Raw genomic sequence first — 12,919 nt, forward strand, 5'->3', positions numbered from 1 at the left:
GATAGGTGGCTCAAGAAGATTTATTGTATATATTAACAATGGTGTACTGATAATATAAGCTGATAAGTCAAATGAGGAGAAGGGTAAAAAATTTTGTAATAAAATCCCAGTTGTCTTTGTTTGAACAACCTAAAGCCTGTCTTTGAAAGGGTAGAAATATGCATTACATTTCCTTTGATCATTGAAAAAAGTAATCAAGATAATTTATTCTGTTAAACTGAGCACACTGTTTTTTTAATTTAAAATATTATGTAAGTCTTTAATTTGAGAAGCTTGAGGATAAACATGGGAATTAAATAACTTTCCAGACATTTGCCAAAATATTTAAAAATCTAAATCGAAACTTAAAAGAACAGAAGCACTTTAGTTTAGTTTAACTTATTACTGGGATTCAATAATTTTGACTTCTTTTGTTATAATAACAAAGTGAGTTTAATGTTTCCTGAAAGCAGCAGTAAGCAAGCATACAGCAACATGTAAAGAGATCAACGGAAAAATGATGACATGTCCAGAAAAGGATCATTTACATAGAAAAGTAGAAATAAAGATTGTATTTTTAGAAATGATTCATAATTTCTTCCATTAATTCCATAGTTATTATTTACATTTTATGTGAAAGTTTATTTGTTTAGCTATGTTATTTTCCTCCAAAAATGCCTTTCGAACTTTATTTCTGTTATGTAAATGCATTTTGTGACTTAGATAAGCTTAAGCAATTCTTACCGATTTAGTAGTTTAATATTTATTGCTTTTCATAACATAAGTTTACACCAGTACACAATAATTATTTCATTATATTGAAATAAATATCTAATTTATTTTTAAAGCTTAAAAAACTGTACATTACATGAAAGCAGCTTCAAATGTAGAAATCTGAATAAAGCCTAAGAATCATAATAAGAAAACTATCAAATAACAAATTACTTGTGAGTGGTGGGGAGAAAAATGGGCACTTACGTTTCGCTACAATAGTTGGAAGAAATTAGCTGTCTTACAAAATTGTCTGTGATCCATTCTTTCTTGACAAGAACGTTTCTGATCCTACAGAATGTTTCTTTTGGTATTATTACTGTACCAGCTTGAAAAGAAGCCACTTCAGTGTAATCCCTTTTAAGCTGATCACTTACATTATGAATATTAAGAGATGCTGCCATCAAATCAGTTTCTTCTTTCATGGCATACACTGTCTTCTTTTTCAGATCAAGAGTTTCATCACTGGTAACAGTGGAAGGGGAAATGATTATATCTGCTGGTAGATACTGATATAAATATTGCACCAATAGAAAAGTTTCGTCTTCATTTCTATAAAATAAATAAAATTATTTTTTAAAATTTCATATATTTACTTAAGGTACTCTAAAATATAAGACCCATCTCATATTTTAGGATAAATTTTAAGAAATACAAGGGAAATATTTGATGAGAGCAACAGTGAATATGATGGAATGAAGGGAAGGTTAGGTTACATTACGTTATTTGAATATGATAAAGCATGCAAAAGATATCTGCCTAAGGGATGGAAGTCATTAAAGACTTTCTAAGAAAAACTGGCCCATATTCATGTTACACATGGGGAAAACCAACCATGCGACCAGTGCCTTCACTTGGGATCTCCAAGGAGTTATCGGTCTAACCAATCGGCCATTAGTGGGGGCTAGAATGAAAGAAAAATTACCTAATTAAATATAGTATTTTAGTATAAAAAAATTGTGAAAAGTTAGTGTTACAACCCTAAACTGAAGTTAGTCAACTAGATGCGGCTATTATAATTCGCAAAACTCATACAGTTTATATGCATGCTAATTAACTGTGTGGTTCATTTGGAATTCAAATACTGTTATTATTCTATATTGTGTGATAATAAACTAACTTATTCCGCAATTTCATTTATCAAAATACCCATTTACAAGATCTATAAAATTTTTGAATGGAAGCTTAGCAATATATATATATTATATTAAAATTTTATATTTAGTTAAAATAAGATTTCAATCTTAAGCAGCTCAAGTGCTTGATTTTATTATATTTCACTATATTTTTTAGTCTTTAATTAATTACTCTTAAAATAATTTAATTTCAGAATTCAAACAACCAAAACCATAAGAAAGAATTCAAATATATCTCAAAATATGATTATTTGTCTAAAAACTAATACACCAGAGTTTTCTCTTGATAATAAAGGAATGAATATAATCTTGAGCTATCAGTCTAAATTATTGATCTGTTAGAAAAATGGCATTAACAATGAATGCTGTGCAAAAATAATAATACTGCTGATTTTCGACTTCATGGAAAGAAAAGCACAGTTATTTTCATAAAGAAATAAATTATTGTACTATTTTCTACATGGGTATACTGTCAATGCATATAATACAACTTCTACAGTTGTATTAATAAGGTGTATTTTGATGTTAAGCATATATTAGAATAGCTTAGGCCTCAATTCCTTTGCAGTATATTTGAATTTGTATGATTGTTTTGAACAGTTCTTTAAACCAGCTTTTGTCATATCCCATCTTATCGGATAGTTCAATTTTTAACTGTTACTGGGAAGGAAGATGCATACTAACTGTTTTTAATTATGTAATTGTGTTTTGTAGTTTTGTCTGGATATTCAGAATTTTATTTTCTAAAATATTTTGCATCCTTTGCATTTTGCTTGAACTTCTTTGGGCCTAAAAATAACCATTAAAGCCCAGTGTACTGGAAGGATGGAACAAAAACAAATTTATTAATACTTTCACATAATAAAATAGTAGTATAAATTAAGTAAATATTTGTCTTGCATATTTGTGTAATGTTTGAGACAAAATTTTACATTTTTATGCACACTGTGGTTTTTCTAAGAGTTACAACAGCTAAAACATAATTAGGACATTTTACCAATTCTGCTACAATTCTTGCTAACTGGACAAAGAAGTATGCGGAGAAGTTCTGAGATTCTGTATTTAAGTTCAGAAATTATTTAAATACATTAGGTTTATTAATTATCAAAAAACAAGCAAGGGATATCTTCTTAAAGAGATGGATGGCTTTCTAGAATACTGAAGAAAATTTTCTTCCATTTATGCTATGTATGGAAGAAAACCCAATCAAAATACCTAATTTTAGTATCAGGAACTTAACTTAAATATATTGCCACTGTTTTGTGGTTTTAGCTACTCAAGTATTGGTATTTCCACGCCCACAAGTACTGGATCTTTCTTTCAAGAATATAATAAATTGCAGCAAAACAGTATTGTAACACATGTATTAATCAGATACCTTTAAGGATACGAGAATTGAGTCTCCTGTGACACAGCTATCTTACAATCTGACCTATAATTTTTCTGCATTTAATGTAGTATTTTAATATATGAATTTCTATTAAGTTCTTTCTAGGAGAGCATTTACATTTTCCAAAAGTTTTTTTTTTTATTTTTGAACCTTAAAAGCTTTAAAATATTTATATTATTATTATTATTATTATTATTTTACTTTTTACAATTCTATTTACTTTGTCATACCAATATTTAATCAAACTTATGGAAGCGTACATTAATGATAACATTTGTGGAATGCATAAAGTATTCTTTCTAAATAATCTTTTATATTGTGATTGTTAGTTTTTTAATAAGAAGAAACATGAAAATTTAACTCTGCTGTCACAGTGATTCATAGTTATGGATCTTCCAATTATCAGCTGAATGTACTAACCACTTACAACATGCATGAGAGAATCTGATAAGCTTTTACATTCTCCTTTATTTAAAGGGCTACTGGGAGAGAGGTAGAAGATCCAAGTTAACAAATTCAAGGTGGCGATGAGTTATTATCCACAACATTTTAGCTTGGGTGCTACATAGTTGTTAGGTCTTTGAGATCAAATAACAGGTAACATCAATTGTGCCATTGCCAAGATTCAAATCATGAACTTCCAAATGCCAGCGGGATGTTTAAACTAGTAACATTACAAGAGTATGCATTGGATGATACGGTAGTTTTTAAATGATCGATCGCAAGATAATCAAGACCAACAATTATTGAGATACGATAAAAAAATACCTAATACTCCAAAAGATATCCCATTCACAATAAAAGAAATTACAGATATTATAAAAAAAACTTTCCCAATACAAAGCACCAGGCCTAGATGGGATCAACAACAAATTACTTTAAATAATTCATAAATCGAACAGAAGTATCTTCACAAACCTATGCAATAAATGCTTAAAGCTAAGAACCTTTCCAGACTGCTTCAAAATAGGGCAAGTAATCCTTTTCAGTAAGCCAGATCAAGATCCAGAAAGCCCAAACTCATATAGGCCAATAAACCTTCTACCAACAATTGGAAGTTCTAGAAAGAGCAATAGCAGGCCATTTACGTCACCACATTACAAAAAACAAGATTATAAGTGAAAACCAGTTTGGATTCTTATTTAACAAGACTACTACAAATGCAATTGACAATGCACTGGCTCAAACACAGAAAAACAGAGCTCAAGATTTACACTCAACATTACTTTGCCTTGACTTGAAAAAGGCATCCGATTCTACGTGGTGGCCCGCAATTCTGCAGGTCCTCAGCGACGCAAAATGCCCAAAAAATATATTCATCATATTACAGAATTTTCTACAAAACAGGAAAAGCATTATTCATAACAGTAGAATAATTGAAAAGTACCAAGAAAGAGGTTGCCGTCAAGGTTCTTGCCTATGTGCGGATTTATGGAACTTAACTTTCAATTCCATTACTAACTACATATGGCCAACCCATTCAAAAGGAATAGCGTTTGCAGATGACGCTGCATTTATCATAGCAGGAAGAACCATAAATCTCTTAGAGAAAAATACTAACGAAATACTATGTATCTTCAACTCCCTCTGTAAAAATCTCAATTAAGAAAAGTCTAAGGCCATTATATTTCCAAAGCCCTCCCAAAAGATTACACACCTGCCTAGATTTGCTATAGAAGATAAGAAAATAAAAATTACTGATAGCATCAAATTCCTTGGCCTAATCATTGACAAGAAATTAAATTGGATTGAGCATTTAAAATTCATTAGAAATAAAACCTCCGAAATTGCAAACATCCGAAAATTGAAAGGATTAAATTGGGGATTAAGTCCATATATTCAAAAAACTCTCTTTAATACAGTTATTGAAAAAATTGTGTTATATGGGGCAGAGATCTGGGCCCAGCCTCTTACCAAAAGAAAGAAAACACAGCTGCAGGCAATACAACGCCCGTTTTTACTTTGCATTACAAGGTGCTACAGAACAACTTCAAATGCAGCACTCTGTGTGTTGGCAGGAATAGCCCCTCTGCATATAACAGCTCCAATGGAACATACCAAAGGCACGATTTTAAGGCTTAAAAGGAACTGTTCCATAAAAGATAGAGACTTTGAATATTCCAATTACGAATCTCCCTGTAACCCATACAGAAAGCACCCAGCAGTAAATCCAAAACTCAACTGTATTGCAAAAGATACACAAACTAGAGACTACTACCCATGCGCATACACAGATGGCTCTAAAATGGAAGAAGGAGTCAGATGTGCATGCATTATTTATATAAATTCTCAAGTTAAAATAATACGAAAAGCTAAACTTCAAAATGAAAACAGTATTTTCCAAGCTGAGTTATCAGCAAGAAAAATGGCCCTAGAATATTGTACCGAAAACGAAATTGAAAAAATTCAAATATACACAGATAGTCTATCCACAATTCTAGCTATGAAAAATACTAAACATAATTCTCCGATCATTTAAGATATCTATGATATCTCCATCTCAAATCCTGATATACATGCTACTATTTCATGGGTAAAATCCCATGTGGGTATTTCTGGAAATGAAGAAGCAGATGAAGCGGTAAAATCTGCTATTACTGACACTGACACAGAATTAAAAAATCCCTCTTGGCCCAAATCTCAGCTAAAACACCAATTTAAATGCTTACGGGAACAAGTATGGGAAGAAGAATGGAAATATAGCGATAAGGGGAGAAGACTCTTCCAACTCATACCTCATATCAATACGGACAGACTCAGTACGAATCATCTAATTAATTGGTTTATGACAGGACATGGCCCCTTCCCCAAGTATTTTTAGGAACGAAATATAGCTCCTTCTGAGCAATGTATATGTGGGGAAAGGGACGACCCCAACCATTACATCTTCAAATGTCCATTAACAAAAAATTATCACTTGATACTTCCTGAGACTAACATATATCAGTGCTTGCAAATAGCTTTAAAAATAAAACAACTAAGAAGAAAAATAGAACTCTCAGTTATATTCTTCACTAGTAGAGGAGAAGAATTGTGCAATACAAGATAAGCAAAAAATAACACACTGGAACATTAAAAAAAATTTAATTAGAATTGACAAAACTACCTACTTGACATAATATTGAAGGACAAAATTGACAAAAGTATAGACTAGAATTAACATAAAGACTAGAGGACCATACAACACCTTTATGCATCCAATAAAATTAAAAAAAAGTCAAAAATATTCTGAAAAAAAAAAAAAATTCATATACAAAATAATTTCTGCCTGACTCAGTATATACTCTCTTAGATATACAGGCAAAAAAGTGCTCTTTGTATTTATGTATATAATAATGCTATGCAGTCAAAAGTCGTTAATTCGGACACCCATAATCCGGACCTCAAAGCTACAAACTTTCTGCGCATATATAAGACATTTACAGCTGCGAATATGCGCGTGTGCATGTGCATAATACGTTTACGCATGCGCGCTTAATGTATAACGGACGATATAAGCTAAGCAAAAAATTATCTAATTCAGTTAATGTTGCAGATTGCGTTGTTCCTTAATCTTTGAATTGGATCCGGATTATTATTTTTTGCAGACTGTTAGAGCAATTTTATAAAAGTAAGCTTGAACTTTCGATTATGTCAAATAGAATTTCCGATATATATTTACTAATATGTAAAGGATCTACAAAGCGAAAGTATGTTTCAAAGTCCATTAAACAAAAAATGCAATTGCTGCAAAAAATGGATAAAGGCATGTCCTTCGTTTCTCTAACCATTCCGAAATATGTTTATCAATTTCACGCTGCTCCGCGGCGGAGGGGGTAGGAATGCCGCGGCGCGCAATGAATTGGAAGTTGATCTGTCAGCACTATCCTTATCTTCAGGGCAGATGTTTTTATTATATTTGGCTTATAATTCCTTATTAAATGTAGTATTTCATCTCGATGTACACCGTCTTTGACATGATTTAAATCAAATTCCTCGTCATTATAATTCGCTTCCAATAGTGAAGAAAGTGACACAGAGGTTATTGAAAACGAAAAAATTTCGATTGACAAATTAGTCGGTATTCTCGACACAGCAATTATAGGACTTGAACAGCGGAACTTTGTAACTGAAGAAGAATTATGTCTGTTTATAGAATTAAAGAGAAAGTATTTTCACATAAAACGAAGCAACTTAAACAACTTACATTGAAAGAAATGTTTAATAAAGCAAAGAAATAAATATTAAGCTTTTTTTTTTGTAAATTTTGATACCCTTTAGATCATAATTGTTCTTTATTTCATAAATTATGGTTTCATATTTTTAATTTTATAATTTCTGCATGCCATCTTACCAGATTTAAACTGATGATCTGTAATCCGGAAAATTCGATAATCCGAAATCGCCAAAGTCCCGACAAGTCCGGATTAACGACTTTCTACTGTATATATATGTTTCTAAATGTATTGTTATATATATGTGATTATGTCTCAATATGTTATATATTTACCTTTATGTTATATATTTGCCTTTATGTTCTGTATTTATCATTATGTTCTATATTTACCATTATGTGTTCGAGTATGAAAGGCACCGTATGTCACAACTATATTGTAATCATATGAAAAAATGTAAATATGTCAAAATTCTTTCAAAAAAAATTATAATATTCAAATAAAAAGATAGTGCAGTTGGACAATACCCACATTACCTATGGTTAAACATTGGGTGTCCGCTGCACTACAACCTGAGAACCTGGTAGTTTTTAAAATCTCACATTCTTAAAATATTTTTCTGGAGAGAGTCAACTGAAAAATTGTATAGATGAGGACAAATAATCATCTGGCACAAATAGCATCTTATACTGATGCTACCATCCTAGTTTGAGTGCTATTATAGAGGATACTGAAAAAAATCAGCGATGGCTACATTGGGACATATCTTCCAACTGTCAGCTGATAATGACTTACGCAATAAATAAGAACATGTACATAGGAAGTAATAATTACTTACAATATATAATAAAAAATGGCAGGAATATGTTAACTGCTTCCTTTACAAATTTTTTTGAAAAAAAATTGCAAAAAATCATCACATTTTTTTATTTTATTATTAAGTACAACAAAACAAAACAAATAAAAAAATGTAGGTTTTAAGTTGAATTTTTAATATTTTGAAGGTGTAAAAGCATTTATTTTTAATATTAGTTTACTATCCCGAGTTATCTCGGGCAAACGGAAAAAAGTTAAATATTAATCTTTGTATAATAGTTTTTGAAACAAGGGACAACACAGAGTGATGCCCGACATTCTACACTGGTATCTGGTCTCTTTTCTTACTGGCTTACCGCTGGAATCTCTTTCACGGGAGCACAGAGTACACTGTCTCGCTGGATTTGATTTTTTTTTTTCCCACTTCTTCATAATTATTATCTGAAAAATCATCGCTTTCGCTATCTTGCATTATAGCCATCATTTTATTTTTTTGCAATGCATGCATCCTTCTTTATACATTACTAATCCACAAGCTAACGTATACAATACAATAGGGAAACACGTGACCAGTTCCTCCAAAAGAGTCGTACAACCAACAAAATTTGGCAAATTGCCAATCAAAGCTGAATATTTCCTTTCATTTCCTCCAGACCGAATAAAACCGTGATAAAAGAAATCGTACTAACAAATTCTACTTCGCCCGAGTTTTCTCGGGATAATAATTAACTGCAATATATATGAACCCGAGATAACTCGGGATAATCAGGCAAGCGGTTAATGTATACCACATATCATTTATTTAACTAAGTTATAATAAATTTAGTTTAATATAATTTACTGTAATAAATGTTAAGATACATTTTCACAACTCTTAAAGAATGCTTACTCGATTATCCCCTCCAAACAATGAAATAATAATAATAATAGTATAATTATTTGTTGATATTCAAAATATAACACAAAAGAAACTCTTAATTTTTAATATTTAACAATATATCTGCTTATTTATTCCATAAATTAATATGACATGTTCCTAGTTCAAATACTGTTAAGACTACTGTAAGATGCAGACATGACAGGGGAAAAAGTCCTTATTTTGCAATAACTTTTCCTCCCCCCATTTACACAATTTCCTTTTTATTATGGAAGGCTGACTGAAAAATTTTAAGACTAATTCTTTTACTTACAATCAGAAGATTCTGTAGACCATATACTTTTTCAAGGAAAAACTTTTTCCACTGAAGTGCATTTTTACAACATTTCATGAATGATTAAAAAACATGAAAGTAGTTATTTTATAATATCTCATTTAGTACTCTGGCCATAATATTTTTTTTTTTTACTTTCTTATCAGAAGAGCACTTCTTTTAGTACAACTATTCAAAGTTCAAAATGCCCAAAAAATAGATAGTGTTGCCCGGATTATACAGATGAAATAGTGCTGATTTATTGATTTCAAACTGCACTAACACAGCAGTAACATACAGTCAAGCATTGTCTTCAATCAGAACTCAGCATTTTTTTAGAAGCGTTTTTCGCTATGCCTAACCAATTATATTGCAGAGTTCCTCACTCTTATTCTACTAAATAAACGTTGAGGAACCTAGTGAGTTGTTAAACGACTTATCAAATAACTGAAGTCATAGACTCAGAAAGGGTTAACTACCCTTTATTTCACTCAAAATAAGTGAACAGTTGGCCCCTTTCTTGGGCTTACAACAAAGCCTCTACTTGGGCTTGAACTCAAAATAAAAAATAAGAACTAAATTAGACTTAACTAAAAGAGATTTATCCAAAGCTAGCACAAATCTAACACAGTTGGCCTTAATTTAAACTAGCCGGTGAATATCAAAAGGCACGCAATATATGGACGAGCATAGCAGCTTCTAGAGAGACTTAGCTCGAAGGCATACACGTGCTATTCAGGATTCCTAGCTAACTCTCATGAAATAAGTTGAAAATACTTTTAACTCATTTGCATTCAATGCGATTCTAAAAACTCATTCTGGTAGGGAGTTGTAAATGGAAACAAGAATTGATAGGAAAGCACTTTGAAATTAAAATATACCTTATAACATATTGCAATCTTTCAAATGAGTCGCCCAGTAAAATATTGAATTACAATTAAGCGTTTCAACATCGTATGTACATTGTAACATTTCAATATTTTTACTAATTCTCTATGTTTAACACAATATCCAATCATACCACAACCATTTTTCACACAGATATATTTCTCATCCATTATAACAAGTATGCCAGGTCTTTTACCTACTGTAACCTAATACTGAAGGGCATGATTGTCCAGCTGCAGGTTTATACGAACTGATCTATGACTTTTCTAAAACATAGTACAGATTTGCCATCTCTGATACTGGGGAGTGAAAATTAGAGGCAGTCTTAAAACTTTACAGATGGCCTATACATATTCTTTTCAATATTACTTTTTAATTATTGATTCTCTATTTGCTAGTATTTATATTCTTTCTACAGATCAAATCATAGGAATTTTTTTTCACAAGTTGAAAAAGTGAAGAATTAGAAAAGTTATATAGTTACAGCAATTTAGATGAAACAGTACTACAGGGTTCATACACATTTCCTTACATGAAAATTAAGGACTTTTAAGGACCATCAAAGAAAAAATTTAGGACCTATCAGCAAACAAAAAAACAAATGGAATAAAGCAATTATCCATACAACCGACTTCATGCTTGTAATTTCACTTTAAGAAACTAACAGAAGTGTGTATTATGCACTATTATTAAACTCACTTTAATACTTACCATAAAACAATTTTGAAAATTAAATTAACTCCCTACAAGTTATGAAGTAGATAACATTAAATTAGGAACATAATTTCTTTAAAAACATGTATAAGTGTATTTTACACTAACAACAGTCACTATTTTAGAGATTTACATGATTATTATTAACTTATTTGATATTTATTTAAACACAGTCAACTACTATTATAATCACAATGTAAGAATATTTTGCAGATTAAAATAACTGATTTGTAAACATACAATTTATTTCCTTGGTTTTTTGAAAGATACTAGAATAATAAACTGTACAATAAAAGATACAAAATATTTGTGCTTTTTTTGAAATCTGAAATCTTTTCAGCTATTTTAACATCTAATTTATTTATGTCTATTTCCTTTTCTTTAACTTTTCTTCTAAGTTCATTTGCTTTGATAAACAAATGAATGTTCATGCTAGTCTCAGCTTCATCTGCTAAAGCATCTACTTCTTCATTAATATCTTTAATGTCCCTTTGAAGAAATTTTTTCTTCTACTTCATATAATCAATTTCTTCCTCAATGATATTTCTTTTCCTCTTTGAATTTTCAGTTTTAGTTAAAGATTTTTGTTCTTCTAAATACTGCATATATTTAGACTTTGCAGAAGCTGCTGCTGATCTCATTTCTTTATTAATTTCGATATTAAGAACAACTCCAGAAAATTTTATGTAATCAAATACTGTGTATTGAAAAATGTATGATGAGTCACTTAAATTTTCAATTTCAATTGCTTTATTTACAGAGAAGCCCCTTTCCACAGAGGCCTGTCCATGTGACAAGATAAGAATCATTTTCACTATTTATCATACTTTTGAATAGTGATAATCATGAAAATAAGAAGTGAGAAATGTGTCAAGAGAAAGATTTTGAGGATCAAAAGTAGAAAATTCATGTAAATTTGTCTTAACTACTTTGTCTAGAAACTCTCCAAACTGCAGCAGAATTTCATCCCAATCATCTTGTAAAACACGTTTATTCTGCATTAATACCGTTAGAACTATTTTAATTTTGTTCTGGGCTTTTTCTGGACTTTTAACCATCAATCGCGGGTCTATACAAGATGCATTTTGAATAAGAGAATAATTTATTGGACATTTAGACTTTAAGTGTTGTACTATTGTTAAGATACATTGTTGACCTTGTTTCAATGCAAAACTTTCAGCTTGTGAAATGTCCTTCTCGCAGCATTTATCATTCATTAACTGCTCAGCAATAAATACCAAATAAAATTTACTTTTATCATTATAACAATTTGGATCATTAAAATTAAATTTATAAAGATTTTCTGCTTTAGTTATTTTTGAATATTCTAGTTTCAAAATTTTAAAGTGCTGAAGGCAATCATTTACAAGTTTTAATATATCTTCAGCAAAAAAGGGAATAAGTGGTTTATCACTTTGATAATATTCAAGGAAAGGCAATAATATTTTCGAGAGAGAGAGAGAAAAAAATTTAATTTTATAAGAAATGTTTTATCTTTAGTTGCCTCCAAAATATTTGAGAAGGATTTTGATGAATTTTTTTTTAAACTTCCCCATTTCAACTTCTTCAATGTACAGTAGCAAGTCATCCCATATTTCAATGGCTCTTTCAACTGCTGGGACATTTTGCAACCATCGGTAAAAGCAGAACTTCACAGGTAGCTTTTTTAAGCCAGATATACTTAAAAAATCTTCACGTCTTGCAGGAGAATCTTTAAAAATCCAATAAAAGGTGGATAAGAATGATGAAATGTCCCAGCCAGTGGATGACATCCTATGCTTGAAAGCATTGTTAAGAATGCGTAAACCACATGTCCCTAATGTCAAGCATTGAATGTTATATTCCTTTGTCAAGTCCTGTTGCAATAAATCATAAAATTTT

General features: G+C 30.6%; 1 protein-coding gene across 3 annotated transcripts in view; it reads right to left on the bottom strand.

The window, feature by feature from the left end:
- Positions 1–726: 726 nt before the first annotated feature.
- The window catches only part of LOC118191295 (uncharacterized), a 62,034-nt gene continuing 49,841 nt past the window's right edge, over positions 727–12,919 (bottom strand). For all 3 annotated transcript variants that reach the window (XM_085821140.1, XM_085821133.1, XM_085821129.1), the window contains one exon: positions 727–1,302. In XM_085821140.1, coding sequence (XP_085677266.1) covers positions 954–1,302 — 349 coding nt within the window. In that variant the 3' untranslated portion in view covers positions 727–953. The remainder of the gene's footprint in view (positions 1,303–12,919) is intronic.

The sequence above is a fragment of the Stegodyphus dumicola genome, chromosome 1 (assembly GCF_044657685.1).
Source record: "Stegodyphus dumicola isolate Sdum_Otavi_A_Nest chromosome 1, ASM4465768v1".
Classification (NCBI taxonomy): domain Eukaryota; kingdom Metazoa; phylum Arthropoda; class Arachnida; order Araneae; family Eresidae; genus Stegodyphus; species Stegodyphus dumicola.